The sequence below is a fragment of the Mizuhopecten yessoensis genome, unplaced genomic scaffold (assembly GCF_002113885.1).
Source record: "Mizuhopecten yessoensis strain PY_sf001 unplaced genomic scaffold, ASM211388v2 scaffold4791, whole genome shotgun sequence".
NCBI lineage: Eukaryota > Metazoa > Mollusca > Bivalvia > Pectinida > Pectinidae > Mizuhopecten > Mizuhopecten yessoensis.
In genome coordinates this window covers 264,327-286,142 of record NW_018405723.1, presented here as the reverse complement: position 1 = coordinate 286,142, position 21,816 = coordinate 264,327, and the positions used below count along the sequence as shown (strand labels likewise).

General features: G+C 36.1%; 1 protein-coding gene across 4 annotated transcripts in view; it reads right to left on the bottom strand.

Moving 5' to 3' along the window:
* Positions 1-20,986, bottom strand: part of LOC110449695 — a 150,039-nt gene extending 129,053 nt beyond the window's left edge. For 2 of the 4 annotated variants that reach the window (XM_021496723.1, XM_021496724.1), the window contains exons 1-2: positions 20,796-20,986; positions 20,628-20,660 (exon numbers count right to left, since the gene is read on the bottom strand). In XM_021496723.1, coding sequence (XP_021352398.1) covers positions 20,628-20,660; positions 20,796-20,820 — 58 coding nt within the window. In that variant the 5' untranslated portion in view covers positions 20,821-20,986. The remainder of the gene's footprint in view (positions 1-20,627; positions 20,661-20,795) is intronic. The other 2 variants (XM_021496726.1, XM_021496727.1) reach the window with 1 other exon arrangement.
* Positions 20,987-21,816: the final 830 nt, after the last annotated feature.

Genomic DNA, 21,816 nt, shown 5'->3' with positions numbered 1-21,816 from the left:
AGGACATGTTCTGATTATATGGCAGGGGACAAGTTCTTATTATATGGCAGGGGACAATAAGTTCTGATGGTATGGCAGAAGACAAGTTTTGATGGTATATGGCAGGGGACAGATTCTGATGGTATGGCAGGGGACAAATTCTGATTATATGGCAGGGGACAAGTTCTGATGGTATATATATGGCAGGGGACAAGTTCTGATGGTATATATATGGCAGGGGACAAGTTCTGATGGTATATATATGGCGGGGGACAAGTTCTGATGGTATATATATGGCAGGGGACAAGTTTTGATGGTACGGCAGGGGACAAGTTCTGATTATATTGCAGGGGACAAGTTCTGATGGTATGGCAGGGGACAGGTTCTGATTATATGGCAGGGGACAAGTTATTATCATATGGCAGGGGACAAGTTCTGATGGTATGGCAGAGGACAAGTTTTGATGGTATATGGCAGGGAACAAGTTCTGATGGTATGGCAGGGGACACGTTATGATGGTATGGCAGGGGACAAGTTCTGATGGTATGGTGGGTGACAATTTCTGATGTATGGCAGGAGACAAATTCTGATTGTATTGCAGGAGACAAATTTTGATTCGTTTGAAAGATTCATTCTGATGGTATATATATGGCAGGGGACAAGTTCTGATGGTATGGCAAGGGACAAGAAATAACTAGTTGGCAGGGGACAATTTCTGACTATATGGCAGGGGACAAGTTCTGATGGTTTATATATGGCAGGGGACAAGTTCTGATGGTTTATATAAGGCAGGGGACAAGTTCTGATGGTATGGCAAGGGACAAGTTTTGATGGTATGGCAGGGGACAAGTTCTGATTATACGGCAGGGGACAAATTCTGATTATATGGCAGGGTACAAGTTCTGATGGTATATATATGGCAGGGGACAAGTTCTGATGGTATAGCAAGGGACAAGTTTTGATGGTATGGCAGGGGACAGGTTCTGATTATATGGCAGGGGACAAGTTTTGATGGTACGACAGGGACAAGTAATGATTATATGGCAGGGGACAATTTCTTATTATATGGCAGGGGACACGTTATGATGGTATGGCAGGTGACAAGTTCTGATGGTATGGCGGTGGACAATTTCTGATGGTATGGCAGGAGACAAATTTTGATTCGTTTGAAAGGAGACCGAAGGCTGATTTTATGGCTAAGGAAAATTCTGATGATAGTTGGCAGTGGATAATTTCTATTGGTATGACAGGGGACAAGTTGGGATAGTACGGCAAGGGACAAGTTTTGATGGTAAATGGCAGTAAACAAGTTCAGATATTATGGGTGGTATGGCAGGGGACAGGTTCTGATTATATGGCAGGGGACAAGTTTTGATGGTACAGCAGAGACAAGTAATGATTATATGGCAGGGGACAATTTCTTATTTTATGGCAGGGGACACGTTATGATGGTATGGCAGGTGACAAGTTCTGATGGTATGGAGGTGGACAATTTCTGATGGTATGGCAGGAGACAAATTCTTATTGTATTGCAGGAGACAAATTTTGATTCGTTTGAAAGGAGACCAAAGTCTGATTGTATGGCTAAGGAAAATTCTGATGATAGTTGGCAGTGGATAATTTCTATTGGTATGACAGGGGACAAGTTGGGATAGTACGGCAAGGGACAAGTTTTGATTGTAAATGACAGTGAACAAGTTCAGATATTATGGGTGGTATGACAGGGGACATTAGTTCTTATTTTATGGCAGGGATAAGGTCTGATCTTATGGCAGGTATGGCAGGGAACATTGGTTCTTATTGTATGGCGAGGGATAAGGTCTGATCTTGCTGTAGTGGACGAATCCTGTCATGCTACAATGAACACACTGTCACCTGCTGCAGACATTTATATGTTTGCAGCATATATATAAGATGCATCTTAATTGGCAATTCTAAAAGTCGCACAGCAACTTAAGGTTATTCTCCATCTCCTAAGTAGAGTCTGATGAAAAAAAAGGGAAATGTCGGCAATGTTCCCAGGAATAATGATCAAGCATTGTCTGGTATTTTTCGTATTTTTTTTCACCTCTGTCTTGCTGATTTGATTTCTATTGGTATTCTAAAAAAAAGAAAGCTCGCTGTATGTAAATTAATGTATGTTTCTTATTTAAAGGATTTAAATTTAGTTAGATTGTAACGTCTGCACATCTCCCATTGTATGTACAATTACTGGAGTCTGGATCTGTAGTCGGAGAACTCCCAGGAACCAGAGGTGGTTCAGCCATTCCAACCTGATAACGTAACAATCTGCAGGCTTGACAAGGCCATCTTTCAGATGTATTTTGAAAATTTCTAAATTTTATTAAGATTTTTTGTTACCTAATTAGAACTTATAATGCAAAGTTACAATTTGTGACCCAGAATATGAAAGCAAAATTTCTTCTGGTTTGGATTCTGACAATTGTTTCTAATGTCATGAATGCATGTGTTTATGTGAGACAGGGTATGTTGGTGTATTTGCCTCCTTACAATAGTGCGGATCTGATGCCGTCTTTATAGTGCTTCCTCACTGAAATACCATGCAAAAGGCACCCAGGTATGTTCTGGTATGGGAAGAGAACCCACTGCCTTCCTCACTTGGGCAAAATGCTTAACACTAAATTCCAAAAGTGAGGTATCCCTGGAAAAGAGACGGTCTGTTTTTTGGATAGAGGTCTATTCCACAGTAAAATGGGTCATATCCCAGAAAGGGACAATATTTCCTAAGAAAGAGGTATTTAACCTAGAAAATAGTCTATTCTATAGGAAAACCCCATTTCCTTGATAGGACTTGTCTTCTCTAGAAACGATTATTTTCCTTCTAAAGCAGTCATTTTTCTTAAAAGGGTATATATCTCAATTCTTTTGAAAGGGCTGTATTCCTTTACAAGAACCATAATCTAACTCTCCGAGGTATTTTTAGAAATGGATTTAAATGGAGGTACCTATTTTGTAGATAAAGTCTATTTCCTAGAAAGAAATCTTCATGAACTGGTGTTTACCGTGCTGGTTCTAAAAATCGCCCTCCCTTTCACTTTAGGAGGTAACACTTAAAATAAACTGAAAAAATATAATTTTCTCTTATTTTTAAAACTATTATGGTATTAAATTGTTTGATACCGTTGCTTGATACAAAGTCTCATTGAAATAAAGACTTAACCCTTCAGTAGCATATTTTCCTTCTCAGATATAAAATTTCTCGTATCAGATTTAAAAAATGCTGAAATGTGACGTTTCCTGCTCAGGTATGCCTTAAATTGTGTACAAATATAGGTGTACTGAGCCTCGGAGAAATAAAAGAGTAATTTGAATCAAGAATGTTGTTTGCTGAATTGCTGTTATTTGAAACCCTTGGAGCATTAAGTTAGATATACTCTGTCTGTCTGTATTCACTAGTACTGTTTGTTTAACAATCAGCATCAGAGGTAAATACATGTGTATATAAATATAAAGTGTTCTTGTAACCAAGTGAATAATGAAAGTACAAACATGTCAAGAAAAATACCTTTCTGTATTTGTAAAGCTCACTAAAGGCTAAATGCCGAGATGGATATTAAATTAATTTTTCATGGAATTCTCATTCGGAGAATTAGACAGATAAATATGAACTTTTCATGGAATGACAAATTCTGCCATTTACTTTGTTAATTTTGTGGAATGTTTTCATGCGTGGATCTGATATTTATCTTGTTAGTGATTTCTCATTTAATACGAGAATCCTTGGAGGCTTACCATGTCTCCATATGATGTCGGGTCAATAATGCTGACAGCTAGACATGTATACCTGTGTATCAAACATCACTTATACCAGAAATAAGTTTTATAAATCTGAAAGACCTTAAGATCAGGCTAAAGGATTTTAATTCTATCCTATAATACTTAAACTTGTAACCTGTACAAGAAATGTGTCTCAAAAATCTTTAAAATCATAGTCATCGGCAATAAGACCATGTTTGTTAATAAGCGAATGATATATTTTGCAGTTCATTAAAAATGCAAACAAATGCTGTGTTGGCCCCCTTGAGCTTCTAAGGGGATATTATAAGTACTTTACATGGATCGTAAACATGTGCTTTGGAGTGTATATGGTGTCCGCAATAAGGCTATACTTTGCACCAGCAGATACGTCCACTCTATTTGGTGTTTTTCAATACCTTCTGGTTCTTCTAAGAGTTTAGAAGTCCAATACAAGTTATACTCAACAACAGGAGTCGAACTATTGCCTGCAGCACAACAGAGTTAAAAGAAGTTCAACTGCTGTCAAACACTACCAAGACTTCACTCAATGGACCAGGCCTGCTGGTAGCCCAGTCTTATATACAGCATCACATTTTTTTTGCATAGGAGGGCAGCAGGGACAACTAGAAGGACATCGATCCATGGACCACAGCCGCTGCGACAGCCTATCCGCACCTGAGCGGTCCGAACTTGAAGCGTGATCTGGATGGGCCTAGGACTTTAGAATCTCCGAGGGCCTGGTAAGCGACCACTTACCCCCTCACGTCGACCGAACACCGACTTCGTCAGTGAAGTGTAGACGATAAACTACTCAACCATCCAATGTTTTGTACAGTAATATGATACAGTGAAACCTGTTTAATATGACTAATATCCTGTAGACAAAACATATAAGTCAGATTAGAAATAATATGTTAGTTAGGAAAGGTTTTACCACCTGATTTGGAATAAGAGAAGATGTGAGAATACTTTGGGTAAGATAAGAAACCTGTCTGATCTGACTTATATTCTGTAGACAAAGCATTTAAGTCAGATTAAAAAGACGTCGATATACACAGGATTTTTTGTGTAGTGCGAGTTTGAATTGATTTTAACACTGATGTTGGATAAAACTGGATGTCAATATACTTATTATATTATAAAGAGGTTAATATGCAGAGGTCAATGTTCACAACTATGTTCGATTAGGAAGGGTGTCAAAATACTCAGGGTCATATAAGAAACATATCTAATCTGATTACCACCCTGTGGGACACATTAACATAAAGGTCATATTAGAAAGCCATCGAAATGCACAGGTCCTATTTTGTAGTGTTACTCAGGGTCAGATAACACAGGTTTCACTATATTTATAAGACTTGCTATATATATCATCTGAACCCGACACCCTTGCAATTTGAAGTAGAAAAAATAACAAAGAGGAAATACAAATCTGAAATTGAAATAAATTACAGTTTCGGGTAATTACATGGGCCTTGGAGACAAGTAAAACAGCTTTTTGAGATAACATTTAAAACAAAGTCCTTCACAGCTGCATTTGTACTTTGAAATAAAATATAAATCAAGCTCCATTTTTTTCCCCTGGTCTACATTAGCAAGCGTTGGACTGCTATAAATTGTTATCCCCACAAGAGTTTCACATCCAATTACGTGAGGGCTGAGGAAGAAACTGTTGTGTTACACTATATCTATAGAGGTACAATCACTACTAATGAGGCTCTGAAATTAGATAAAAACAAACTTTGGCGCTCTGTCCTGGATTCAAGTTAAACCTTAATTTTAAAATAGACTGCACTCTATGCAGGCTAGCTGGCTGCCATATCTCCAGTTTGAGAGATGTCAATAGCCAAAGGAAAACCTACTTCTGCAAGGTTTGACCTACATAGCACTGATTACTGCTGGAGAGATCTCTCCAATGCTCATAAAACCTGAACTTTTAATCTAGAGCTTCTGCAGATGCAGTTTACAAATTACAGGATTGACAGTGACCCAGTAACTTAGCCTTCAATATATATGGACACCTCCAGCAACAGGAAAGCAGCAGGCTTCTAGTGATACACAACTACTTCCTAATGGATGCATGCATTCAAACTATATATGGACACGTGCACCTAAATTGTAGCCCTCATGTATTCTGACCTACGTATATGGACACATGCATTTAGTTCTAATGCACAAAGACCTTTACATTTTGCAGGGGCCCAAATTCCCATTGGAAAAAAGTGCATTTTTTTCTCAAAATCTCTTCAAAATTTTCAAATGTCAATGAAAAAATCATCAATTGATAAATAAGAATGTTTGAATATTTAAGATGATATTTTGTAAAGAATTGCATGATTTTCAGACTGACATTTTCCGAATTAACACTTATAATTTGCCAATACTGTTTACCTTGAAAAGTTTGACCAGTCAAATTATTTCGCCATACACCATAAAAATCCATATTCACCCAGTGTTAATTTTGACCTTCACATTTCAAGTTAGCGTGCCGCAATCTGTTGGCAAAACTGGGGGTTAAAATTGCAATCATAAACTTCTATCAATATTGGTTTGAATGGGTTGAAAATTCCAATGATTTATATTTATGTCAAGGATATATAGGCGAGTGAAGCCATTTCCCTGACTGCTAGAGCAGGGTTGATGACATGTTTACTGAAGCCTTTTCCCCCCCGACTGCTGAAGCAGGGTTGATGCCATGTTTACTGAAGCCTTTTCCCTGACTGCTGAAGCAGTGTTGATACCATGTTTACTGAAGCCTTTTCCCCCCAGACTGCTGAAGCAGGGTTGATGCCATGTTTACTGAGGCCTTTTCCCTGACTGCTGAAGCAGTGTTGATACCATGTTTACTGAAGCCTTTTCCCCCCCCGACTGCTGAAGCAGAGTTAATGCCATGTTTACTGAAGCCTTTTCCCTGACTGCTGAAGCAGTGTTGATACCATGTTTACTGAAGCCTTTTCCCTGACTGCTGAAGCAGGGTTGATGCCATGTTTACTAAAGCCTTTTCCCCCCAACTGCTGAAGCAGGATTGATGCCATGTTTACTGAAGCCTTTTCCCTGACTGTTGAAGCAGGGTTGATGCCATGTTTACTGAAGCCTTTTCCCTGACTGCTGAAGCAGTGTTGATACCATGTTTACTGAAGCCTTTTCCCTGACTGCTGAAGCAGGGTTGATGCCATGTTTACTGAAGCCTTTTCCCCCCCAACTGCTGAAGCAGGGTTGAAGCCATGGTTACATCATTTTCATGCATACGTGAATTTACGAGATATCACGAGAACTGAATCCAACGAATAGCATCTATGTTTTTGACTGGGTCAGAGGTCATGTTTACACAATAAACATGCTGAGTGTTACTCTTAGCTAAAACCTCGCAACTCTAAGAGGTTGACAAACCCTTTTTCCTCCAAAAGTTATTAATTTTCTGTTAATACCACATTCAGGAAGTAAAACGTGTCAGATATCAAATAAAAATTATCTTAATTTTTTTTCTTACCTGCCATAAGAGTTGGATATTTTACATAAAGTTAGGCATTCGAAAAAACACATACGATAATGGCGATTGTTTTGCTAAAATGTGGTCATGATCATGATCAACCAAGCAGGCAGACAGAATCAGCGAGAAAAATGTGAAAGCTTGGTGCCGATCAACAGAAATAAAGATTGCAGATTCAAGAAATGCCTTTAAGGATCCCTGTCCCACTGCACTGTGTTTGTTAGTAAATACAGTAACCTCCCCTTAACTTCCGTTAGGATATAACTGTAGCACAGTTGGGCTAGTACACTTCCGTTTAGATATACAGTAACTGTAGCACAGTTGGGCTAGTATACTTCCGTTTAGATATAACTGTAGCACAGTTGGGCTAGTACACTTCCGTTTAGATATAACTGTAGCACAGTTGGGCTAGTATACTTCCGTTAACAAGGTAGCTTAATCAGTTACCAAAAGACTATAACAATTTGAAGCCCAGGGTTTATTTAATCTTAGCTGGGTTTTTTCGTAAGAGGTATGGTTTTCTTTTCAGAAATGATTCATGAAGGCTATAATCATGCCGGAAAAAACAATTCCTAATACTAAGTTACAATATTTGACAGTGGTACGGGGATCCTTAAAACATCAAATAAAACCATTTTTTGCAAAATCATGCTTGAAAAATCTAATTTCTTACGTTATAAATTTACGGTCAGATATGACATGGACATGTATCCAGCACTGTTAAATAACATTTGAACACGTTCATTTGTCAATTTGTCAACTATCAGAGTCAAGTTATTTCATCAGTTGCTATATATATCGAGCTATGCCATTACTATATAAATGCCAAACAGACATACCTTGGGTTTCACCGGTACATGTTAAATCTGCACTCGGTTTTCATGTTACATGGGAGTACAAGCTTGATGAGAAAACCTTATCAAGTGACCTTAGTATTTTTCTTCATGAGTTATCAATTAATTCAGTCTGTTTTGCATAATTTCTGTTCTGTGTTTAAAGTTTTCGCTTGATGCTCAGGTCTATTGCTGTATATTATATTATGTAGAAATGAAAGAGAACGTGTACCAATTCGCCCCCCAACACCAAAGACGGGGTTCAGACCAGAGCCCTTCACAAACATTGTAGCCCTATGCATCTCAATCTGGCAGACGGATCAGCAATAATTGATGAGGATATAAAGGATGTGCTGTATTTTTAATCTGATGCCGATAAGGTCCGCCAAAACAGTATTAACCTTTCCTCGTTCTGATCAAATATATGCGAGGGGCGAAAACTGTATTATGTACAAAGATGAACTTTGCGTACAATGCAGTAAGTTATGGGCAGTGATGAAGAGAACTAAACGGTACCAAAGACTAATGTAATGTACACAAAGGTTGAGGGGAGAGAAAGTCTATTATGTGAAACATTTACACGTAGTATGACAGGCAATGAAAAGGCATTGAGCTATAGATACAATTTGTTACCTCTCCTCTGAGGAGATTACGGAAGAACGAACACATTTGAATCATTATGACAAAGGTCTAGATACATGTATACCTACGAATGTACTCAATGACTTTCATTTTTTTCTCTGGTTGATTTTCTATAAATATGTTAATAAATTTGACATCAACAGATCAACATTCTAGTGCACAAGCCTACTTTTGTATTATATTGGTTGAGTGTAAGCAAAATGGGAAGACAGCAGTGAGTGAGAAAGGTGAGCATGTTCGGTCTAGATTCCATACATAATCATGTGTTAGGAATACTGCAGGCTGATCAATCTGCAAAAATAGTTACTGAATAGTGGATTTTTTTTTATAGATGAGGCAAAAAACCTGATCACTAAAGTAATGCATTCTGTTTTAAATAAGGAACACAAACTTAAATCTACATGTAGTTGAAGTTCAAATATATATGTACACACACGCACTGATACAGGTTGTATCACAAATTTCTTCAAAAACATTCATACATTATCAAGATGTTAATTAGTTAACGCATACACCCCTTAAATTTCATAATTAACTATTCCAACCTTTGAATTGGAAGAGTTCAAATGTGTCTTCAGGGGTGAATGAGTTAAGGATCAGCAAGACTGTTTTATTTTATCAGTGTGTTTCATCATACAGCAAGAAATAACACAACTTATAGTTGTTTATGGACCATCTAGCATAAAACCTTATGTGTTTTTAAAACCACCATATACCAATAAATCACCAGTAAAGAATAAGGACAGATCAAGAGCCAAAACGAAGTACCCTCCCATTTCATCCGAAGGGAACACCATAGGAATGAAAATTAATGAAAACAAGTTTGAAGTTCTACAATCCCTGGAGTATGACATATAAGACGACCTCTTGTTTAGTTCAATTTTACACAATCTGTCATAATTACACGTGTACATGCAAAGTCCCACAAGAGACTAAACCGAAATACATCAAATCTCGTAGTGTAGTTGAAATATATGCCAAAAACGTTATATTACTGCAAGAATACATATGTATTTATATTCAGTGTCTAAAGCAAAATGTCTGCATTATAAAAACTTGCATGTTGTCATGCCATTGCAGGGGATGCCAGACTCCGAGAGCGAAAACTGCAGAGTGTCAAAGTGAGCATGTGTGTAACAAGAAAAATGGCACATTTTCATCTCCTCAAGTTACTGTTGAACTAGGAAAATGCCACATGTCAGCAGACTTAGTCATATTTCATGATATAATAGCCTGAAGAATCAATTCTTTTACCATAACTTTTCAACAAATTCCTGCAGCACAATCTTATTTTATCAGAAGATCCTGCAAACACACAATGCACATTCAGCAGAAATTGGGATTTCCAAAGGACAATTTCATGTCGTGTCCATCATGCTGAAGAGAAATGTTTTTTATTTAAAATTGCATGTACACAAACACAAGTGAAATTGACATCTGTCTTTGTTTCACAGTGACATCATTATGACAGGTGCTGGGAGTGGACAAAAGGCTACTTCCTTATGTAGAGTGTACAACTCTCCAACATCTGTACTTATAGCCACCACTAACACAAGCCAAATTCACTTTAAGCCAAAACAATTAAATGAAAAAAACCAAATCTGATATCAATTGAAAATGTACAATGGTTTGATTAAAGTACAGAAAAAAGGTCACTGGGTCACCTGACAATACACATCAGTATGTGATAAAGGTCACTGGGTCATCCGACAATACACATTGTTATGTGATAAAGGTCACTGGGTCACCACACAATATACATCATTATGTGATAAAGGTCACTGGGTCACTACACAATATACATCATTATGTTATAAAGGTCACTGGGTCACCACACAATACACATCATTATGTGATAAAGGTCACTGGCTCACATGTCAATATACATCACTATGTGATAAAGGTCAATGGGTCACCAGACAATACACATCATTATGTGATAAAGGTCACTGGGTCACTACACAATACACATCATTATGTGATAAAGGTCACTGGTTCACTTAACAATATACATCATTATGTGATAAAGGTCACTGGGTCACCACACAATACACACCATTATGTGATAAAGGTCACTGGGTCACCACAGAATACACATCATTATGTGATAAAGGTCTCTGGGTCGCCACACAATACACATCATTAGGTGATAAAGGTCACTTGGTCACTACACAATACACATCATTATGTGATAAAGGTCACTGGGTCGCCACACAATACACATCATTATGTGATAAAGGTCACTGGGTCAACACACAATACACATCATTATGTGATAAAGGTCACTGGTTCACTACACAATACACATCATTATGTGATAAGTCACTGGGTCACTACAAAATACACATCGTTATGTGATAAAGGTCACTGGTTCACTAAACAATACACATCATTATGTAATAAAGGTCACTGGGTCACTACACAATACATCTCATTATTTGATAAAGGTCACTGGACAACTACACAATACAAATCATTATGTGATAAAGTTCACTGGGTCACCACACAATACACATCATTATGTGATAAAGGTCACTGGGTCACTACACAATACACATCATTATTTAATAAAGGTCACTGGGTCACTTCACAATACACATCATTATGTGATAAAGGTCACTGGGTCACCACTCAATACACATCATTATGTGATAAAGGTCACTGGGTCACTACACAATACACATCATTATTTAATAAAGGTCACTGGGTCACTTCACAATACACATCATTATGTGATAAAGGTCACTGGGTCACCACACAATACATATCATTATGTGATAAAGGTCACTGGGTCACTCCACAATACACATCATTATGTGATAAAGGTCACTGGGTCACCACACAATACATATCATTATGTGATAAAGGTCACTGGGTCACTCCACAATACACATCAGTATGTGATAAAAGTCACTGGGTCACTCCACAATACACATCATTATGTGATAAAGGTCAATGGGTCACCACACAATACACATCATTAAGTGATAAAGGTCACTTGGTCACTAGACAATACACATCATTATCTGATAAAGGTCACTGGGTCACCACACAATACACATCATTATGTGATAAAGGTCACTGGGTCACCACACAATACACATCATTATGTGATAAAGGTCACTGGGTCACTACACAATACACATCATTATGTGATAAAGGCCACTGGGTCACTACACAACACACATCATTATGTGATAAAGGTCACTGGGTCATCCGACAATACACATTATTATGTGATAAAGTTCACTGGGTCACCACACAATACACATCATTATGTGATAAAGGTCACTGGGTCACTACACAATACACATCATTATGTGATAAAGGTCACTGGGTCACTACACAATACACATCATTATGTGAAAAAGGTCACTGGTTCACCAGACGATACACATCATTATGTGATAAAGGTCACTGGGTCACCACACAATACACATCATTATGTGATAAAGGTCACTGGTTCACTTAACAATATACATCAATATGTGATAAAGGTCACTGGGTCACCACACAATACACATCATTTTGTGATAAAGGTCACTGGGTCACTACACAATACACATCAATATGTGATAAAGGTCACTGGGTCACCACACAATAAAAATCATTATGTGATAAAGGTCACTGGGTCACCACACAATACACATCATTATGTGATAAAGGTCACTGGGTCACCATACAATATACATCATTATTTGATAAAGGTCACTGGGTCACTACACAATACACATCATTATGTGATAAAGGTCACTGGGTCACTACACAATATACATCATTATGTGATAAAGGTCACTGGGTCACCACACAATATACATCATTATGTGATAAAGGTCACTGGGTCACCATACAATATACATCATTATTTGATAAAGGTCACTGGGTCACTACACAATACTCATCATTATGTGATAAAGGTCACTGGTTCACTTAACAATATACATCAATATGTGATAAAGGTCACTGGGTCACCACACAATACACATTATTATATGATAAAGGTCACTGGGTCACCACACAATACACATCACTATGTGATAAAGGTCACTGGGTCACTACACAATACACTACATTATGTGATAAAGGTCACTGGGTCACTACAAAATATACATCATTATGTGATAAAGGTCACTGGGTCACCACACAATACACATCATTATGTGATAATGGTCACTGGGTCACCACACAATACACATTATTATGTGATAAAGGTCACTGGGTCACTACACAATACACATCATTATGTGATAAAGGTCACTGGGTCACTACACAATACAAATCATTATGTGATAAAGGTCACTGGTTCACTACACAATACACATCATTATGTGATAAAGGTCACTGGGTCACCCCACAATATACATCATTATGTGATTAAGGTCACTGGGTCACCACACAATAAACATCATTATGTGATAAAGGTCACTGGGTCACTACACAATACACATCATTATGTGATAAAGGTCACTGGGTCACTACACAATACAAATCATTATGTGATAAAGGTCACTGGGTCACCCCACGATATACATCATTATGTGATTAAGGTCACTGGGTCAACACACAATAAACATCATTATGTGATAAAGGTCACTGGGTCACCATACAATGCACATCGTTATGTGCTTTTATCTTCAATCCAACAACATTATTAATTACTACTGTTAGTACAAAGTGTTATTTGAGTCAGTATTTCACACAACTGTCAACAAATAAATGTTTCCTATCTTTGTATTACGGAATGAAATACTTATCGTAAAACACTAGGGACAGTTATAGTACAGTTGTACACATCTTTATCATGTAACATTATCACAGGGTTGTCTCCCTTCTTATAACCAAAAACGCACTAGAGAAATATCTCCAGAAGTACTACAAATATATTGCTTTAATTTCCTCTTTCTTGTTGGATAATGGATATACCAAGAATTCAGTGTTGAAATATCAAAACGTTTTATAAAACAGTAGACAAAAAGCATATACATGTACGTTTGTATTCCACACAGGTTGGCAACCAATATCTCACACAGAGAATGAAGCAGCAATACACTGGTTAAGTAAGGTTCTAAAAATAGACATGGAGACTCCAGACATTGCTTATTGATTAACTATAAATTCAGCCATGTTTATTGTTGGTCACAAGGGTCATTTCAATACATTATCATTTATCCTTGCCAAAATTTCCATTCAGAAATATCAAATAAGAGCATATATTTAAAATCAAGGTAATCTTTCATTTCAGTTTTCATAATTTTACAAATCAATATTTCATTCATTATGATATACATATATATATTTTTATGCTAACATAACTATTTCTGTCGCTTCCACTTTAGGTTTCCTCACTTCCAACTTATTGGATGAACTTGCTAAGAGTTGGTAAACATTATTCATTGGTCAATATTCAAATGATGACGTCTTCAGACGTCATCTTCCATTGTGACGTCATTGTTTCAAGACAATTGTTTCCCCCTTATAAATCCTATAATACTGTACAGTACCAATCTTGCCCTCCAAATTTTAACTTTCCACTTAACACTCTCACTGCATCGATTAGAGTTCACTATAAGAATGTGGTGTGAGAAAAAAGGTCCATAAAACCAAGATGTTTGTTTAAATGTTATGTAACTATTGTTATTTAATAAACCTCATGTCTTTATCATACAATTTGAAAATAAGCTAACTTGAGTTACATAAACATCACTTGTGGTGTAACCTCTATATAACCCTAGTTTTTGTCCTCATCTTACATCTATCAAACATATATACCGTCTACAAAATAAGAGAAATCACGCCTCTCAAAGTTATAATAATGTAAAAGTCTTTCAATAATTTTACAAAACAAGCCAATATTTCATTCATTGTATTTGTTATATACATATAATCTCTATTTTGTTATATACAAATAATGTCTATTTTGTGTTCATGATCTTAAAGCAAACATAAACTGTCTACATAAAGAAGACAATCTCGCCTCTCAGAATAAATAGTATATATATAATACTGTCTAATAATACTGCTGATTATATAACTGTCTTCACTGTCCAATAACAATCCTGACTACCAAACCTCAATCTCTCCAACAATCTTCCTTTTTTCAAAATAATACTGTCCACTAACAATCCCAACCCTCAGAACTAATATTATCCACAAAGTCCGCTCCTCAGAACTAAAACTATCCACTAAGTCTGCTCCTCAGAACTAATACTATCCACTAAGTCTGCTCCTCAGAACTAATACTATCCACTAAGTCTGCTCCTCAGAACTAAAACTATCCACAAAGTCCGCTCCTCAGAACTAATACTAATAACTAATCACTTCCCTCCGAGCATAGTCTACAAACAATCTTACATCTCATTTCTAATACTGTCTGCTAACTATCCCTTATCACTGACAACTGTTGTCTGGAAATTTAACAATATTGCTTCTGACAAAACAACAAAATGTTATATTTCAGCCTGGAACTTTGTACGTATAAAAAGACCTAATAGGCCTGCATCACTGAGCTGTTCTTCAATGCTGTTGTCAAAAAGAACTTCTATCTATGACCTTCAAAGTGGGTCAAAGTAAATTTACCTAAACAAACATAATATGACGCATGCGAAAATTAGAGGCAAATTATCCTCACTATATATAAATAGATAAACATTAAACATCAGTTTCCCTCCATTCAAACAACCTAAAATTCTATTTGCAAAGGACCCGCCTTATCTAATTTGGTAGGAATAGCTGGTTTAACGGTTGAACATTCATCACTCGACACCTTTTGGATCATTTTTGGCAGATTTTAAGATATTTTCATCATGCAACCTTCAATGTTGGTCAAGGACATTTATTTCAACAAATTGGATGCTTTGTCACCCTGGCAAACTACAATTGAAATGTTTACAGCAGCTTCTACTCTATAGGCCTTATTAAAGTGATAGCAGAAGTTTTCGACAAACCATCTAGAATAATGACCTTAATCAACCCTTAATACAATGTACCATTAGATGAGGTTGCTTAAAGATTCGAACACAATTGACCCCGGCCCTGTGACCTTGAAAATGGGTCAAGGTCATTTAATCGAAAACAGATGATTGACTTTGAACCAAAGAAGATATGACAATTATCATGACCATTTTGGACTTCTAATTATTCAGAAAATGGGGCATTTTTTTTCATGAAAAGGGACAAAACTCTGAGAAACAAAAGACTTGGATCAAAAATTAAATTGCAAAGTATAATCTATCAAGCATATGTCCTAGTCTAGTATTTTGTAATGTTTACAAATAAAAAAAAAAAAACTATATCTGCAATACTTATAATTAAGGTCTACAGAAGAACCAACATTATAATGGGTTTTTTTCATATTGAAATCACTTTGATTTCTCTATCTTTGGCCTTGCTCCCTTGTCCCCTGCAGGTGCGAGTTCTCATCTTAAACAAACTTCACACTCCATGTGAACCTTAAATTCCCATTTGCTAAAGAACCACCCTTTTATATTTGGTAGGAATAGGTTTAATGGTTGTTTAGAAGTCGGAAAAAGACACATCACCGAAGCTCAAGTGACCTATGTACCTTGACTGTGAAGTTGCTGAAAAAATGTTGCAAATAACAAAAGAAATGTATTGCATAAAATGGGATTTTTGTAATCAAATAGAAAAATATTTGCCTGAATCCCATGGGGATAAATTCAGGGCAGGAAAAACACACTGGAAAGTGTGTTGTATAGTTACGATTTAAAGCTAAGAAAATGTGGTTTAGAAGAATAAGTCCCAGATATATAGTGGCCAGGGGTAAACTACTAAACTACAAGGCTAATTAATAGTAAAATGAGGCAAAGAACTTGTCAAAGAGTAAAGATTGTGACTTAGAGATTAGGGCTTAAAATGTGTCCAAGATTACGGCATAATTTAGTGTAAGGTCGTGTGTCCATCAGGAATTGTTCAGCTNAGAAGCAATGCAGTCCGCCTCCTGGGATCCCAAATGTGATTGTTTACTTACCAGGTCCCGACTACATCAGACTAAATCAAATTTTGGTTCCTTAGAATTCATTTAGCAGTTCCCTAGGATGTTCCTCTGGCTACGAGGGACAATGAACTCTTAATCTGTATTATTTGTCATTCCTAAATTAAATCAAGACTCTTTTTAAACAGAGATGAAACAGGACCTCGATACAAATTGGAAGCCTTGAGGCTATTTTTTCCCGAACCAGAACAACCTTATTGCTTATTAGTAGACTTTTGATCTTTTCAAAGAAATATATTTGTTTACTCTTTTTCAATTTACCAATATATTTACAAATTTAACTTAGTAAGTATTTTAGTCCTGTTTATGAAATATACATAGCATAATTTATTTTTTATTTTTTGTTAAGTCAAATAACTGTACAATTTTTTTCTGCAAAATGAAATTCTGTGTCCTGAACACCTTTGCTGAATGACTCATTCTCAAAATTTCACGAGTTGACAGGTTTCAAGTACAAAACAACCTGACCAATCCACTTGGCCGATATATCTGTACTTAGAAGATTACAGAGGAGCAAGCAACATCCGACTTCAAAACTGGTCAGTTTTACCGTTCTAAATTTGAAATAACAAATTAACCCTTGTTTACAAATGTAGGCATTGGTTTGATATACTGATCATAATCATCAAGATTTCATTCACAGCAATTACAACCCACAAATGAGAAAAAATCATGATCAAAAGTTTGGTGAAAATAATAACAAACTGACGAGTTATAACATATACTGGTTGAATAGGAAGCTCTTTTAGCAACATGAAAAACAGAACATTTCATGCTGAGAATCATTTTAATTTTCTAGATATTTATTCAATACATGACTTTTGAAGAAACGACTTTATGACAAACTTATTTTGTTACACTTCAACATCATTTATCCCGACTCCTGAGCACTAAATAAGTAGAATCAGGTCTGAACGTACTACCTGTATATTGTAAACCTAGATAATGACAATCATTTGAAATCAAATCACGTACTGTATGAACACACCAGTGAACTGTATGATACACTAGTGCATGACATGACTGAGCATATCACCTGTGATATAGAAGGGTTTGGCAATCTGGTGTCCGTTTATCAGTCCAGTGTCCAGTACAGCTCAACCATCTCAAAATAAATGAGGTTTTACCGACCCCTTGAAAGTAGAGTCATCCTTTCTTACTGTGAAGCCGAAACGCTTTCTTTCCTCAATTTTTTGCCAAGTTCACATATATAAAGCATCACATTGCCAAATATGTAAATTATAATACAAAATACTATGAGTCTGATGCTTTAAAAATCATTTGATCTTATACAGCAGTGAGACTATAATTACAGTATATAGACCACATCAGGCACTTTATGAAAATGACTTTTAATTTCTTTTCAAAGAAACAACTTACTATGATTTGATAATCACTGAAAAGCAATGTGGTAACATCGCTTTTTCTTTTAATTGCTGTCGACATAATAAGCACCCCATCCTTAAAAGCCCCCCTCCCAAATCCTTCATTTCTATTAAAATTGTCCACTTGTTTGAAAAAAGGGTCTGTTATTTTATAATTTTTAAACAATTTCACATATTGTTTATAGTGCCAAGGGCAATTAACAGGTTGAATATTGTAATAGAGAAAAGAAAGGTACACATATGGTCTCCACATTTTTAACACCAAAAACAGGACAAAAAACACCAAAACAGTTGAAACCCAAAATTGATCCAATGGAAATGTGTTTGATGTTCTTACTTTCACAATACCGTGCATAATACAATATCCACTAACTAAATTAATTCAATCTTATTCTAGAGCTAAAATACATGAAGACAGAGAGTCACTAATTTGATTCCTGCATCAAAAATAAATTGTTATAATCTGGATATGGTGCAAAATGATGTCCAATATATTACTTACTTGTAAATACAATTAATTACACTTGACAAGGTGTCATCACAACACCTGCTCTTAAGAAGAAACGTTTTTACCTAATATATGGTTAAAAAAAAAATGTTATTAATTATAACAAAAAGTCTGGTGAAGTCCTAATATAAACTCCAAAACTAAGAATGCAAACAAATAAGGCATATTTCATTAAAATAACCTAATATTACTAATACAAAGACCAATTTAAGTTATTTTGAATAATAGCTCTGTTGCTTGTTATAATTCTTGTATATATCAGGTCCAGTACGCTCTGCCGATTGAGCTATATTGCTGTAAAGACCTATAATAGCTCTATTGACCTATCTGAAATAGGTCTTTAGAGCTATTTTCATGTGATTTTCTTTTTTGAGGAAAATGAAACAAAGTCGCTTATAAAATAAGATTTTATCATTATGTTGATAACAAAAGACATCAAATATAAGTATTCTTTTTAAAAATTAATGATGTAAAAAAAATCGAAAATTTTACATTTATGAAAAAAATTAAAATAAACATCTAACTGTATGTATGCTCTTCGTAGACAACATTACCAAAAACCTTATTGTTTCATGCGACTTTGCTTTAATTTAATGAAATTTGAAATCTGAGAAAATATAGCTCAATACAGCTATAATTTATAGGTGAATATAGCTATATAGGTCTTTATAGCTATATAGCTCAATCGGCAGAGTGTACTGGACCTGTATATAGTAGAGATATATATTTTGAGTTTATGTGAATTTCGTATTTTGCTTTAGATGCACAACTGTAATAAAAAGAATCTCCCTATTTCAGAACATATTAGACGAGAATGAAACTCTCCTGGTCTTTTAGATTTTACACATGTAAATTAATAGTGAAAGTATCTGAGGAGAGCTAATTAGTCAGACTTTTAAGCACATCATACAATGGGCCTTAAAATGAAGCTTAAATTATATATATATATATATATGTTGCTGCCTATAAAATAGACACTGACAATGAATCTGTCTTGGCCTAAACTAGACTTTAAAAATGAAACAAAGTCTTGTTACCTATTAAATTATACAAAGGAGACTTTAAAATCAAGATAACATCTGCAGCCAAAAGGAGACATTAATTTTAATGAGTCAAACTCTCTTGGCATAAACTAGACTTTAATTTAAAATGAAACTTAGTGTATTGCACTTGTTTATCAGTATATTAATTATATATATAAGTGGCTATGTGTCTCAGACTGACAGGCTATGACAGCCGTCTGACCACCAGACAGGTGGCCAGAGGCATTATCATGCTACACACATTTTTTATGCATGAAAGAGTACACGCTTTTCACCAATTAGTTTTCAGATGAGTAACTTGTTCATAATTGTTCAAGCCGAGTACACCCAGCCTTACTGTGACCCTGTTCTACATAAAAGTATATTTGTAACCACAATGTTTACCCAGACAGATCTATTGAATACAGTCTCGCGGTCACAATACACAACAGGTTGGATGTCTGTCTCATTTTTTGTAATGCATTATTAACACAGTGAGGTTTATTTAAACAGACATTATAAAAAATGTGTCCAAAAAGGCCTACTGGGCAATAACTGTTTCAAAGATTGTTTGACACATGACGTTTGTAGGTAGAAAATTAGCAAATTTTGCGACTACACACACATTGGTCTAACATGCGGGCTGAGTCAGTTTACACCGTAACCGTCTGCACCAAAACCTACAGTAGTATCAGTCAACACTGCTGACGTATATTGCTTTTCACAAATTTTACGTATTTCAGTGTAGACAATTCCGTCCAGGCCGACAAGCAATTTGGTGCCAAGAAATGAACCTGTCCTTTCCACTATTACGTAAACGTGTGGCTGAGTATGATATCGGTAGGCCGGCGAGACGGCCGTGTACTGTGCAAGCCGGTCCTACTCGTTTGACCTCCTCTAGAAGCAGACGATATTTTTACACACACTACTCGCACATGTATACACAACAGGCATGTAGACTGGGTGGTTAATGGGATAAATAAAAGTTTCGTACTTACCATTTGCCACGACTGTGTTGTATAACAGTAGAGCTGCAAGATGAAAATAACGAGTTTATTACCAAGTTAGCACACTTTTCATTTACAGGAAGTACACAACACAGACCGGAAGTTTGCAAAATAGAACCCATAAAGATCTCCATGTCGAACACAAAAATAGTGTCTTACCAAAAAGTCCAAAACAAAACAGCATTTCGAGGAAATCTGAGGTGCTCCTTCACCCCAGAGATAATGCATGGAGCTCCCGATCCTCCTTTTGTGATCATAAATCCGTTTTTAGGGCACCGCAGTGGACCAGACACGGGCATCTCGCACCCGCCATCATTTTGTGGCCAATTGCGCAGTAAACCGTCTGCGCAGCTGCACACTATTCCCCGGCTGTGTGTCCAAAAAAAACTGTCTGTAGCGTGCCCGAGCTTACAATGAATGTAATATCTAAGGAACGGTCCCCTTGTTTTTTAATATTCTAACGTTAAAGTCAGTAAGAAGTTGCATAAGTACAAAAGTGTAGTGAATGAGTGTAGAAGCTAGAACGATGAAGAAATACATGTAAACGGGCACCTGCAGTCACTCATTGGTAAATTTACTAATTGGTAATAAAACATTATTACAGTATGACTTGGTTCTGCGGTATGATGTCAAGGTGATAGATACACCCGAGTTAGCAGGAGACATTCTTAAAGAGAACGACACTATTCATTATCCAGGGAGAACGTTTCTGCAATAATAATGTGTAGCCAACATTTCCCCTGTGTGTAATATCACGGAATTAGATTAGATGTTATCTAAGTCCGTGGTAATATAGATAGAAAAGGTTGGAGGTCCGTCACCAGCATAGATTTTAAGCATAGATATGAGAAACGTATTTATTTATTTTTTTATTTTTTCTGTGACTATTTTAAAACAGGGATGTAATCTGGTGAAAACGTTGGAGTGACTAGGGGTGGATAAAAAAAAAAGCGGTCATTAGGATCTCCATTTAGTATATTGTATAAATAAATGTTTAATTAGCAATATATTTGACCTTTTAAGGAATTTTTTCATTGCTTAACATCAAATGATTTAATTGAAAATGAATATTTTTATAATACTGGAAAAACTTTCGCCTGGCTCCATTCGACGACACTGAAAATTTAAGTATCTCGAAATCAGAAAACCAATTACATTCCGCTTGGCGATAATCACATAA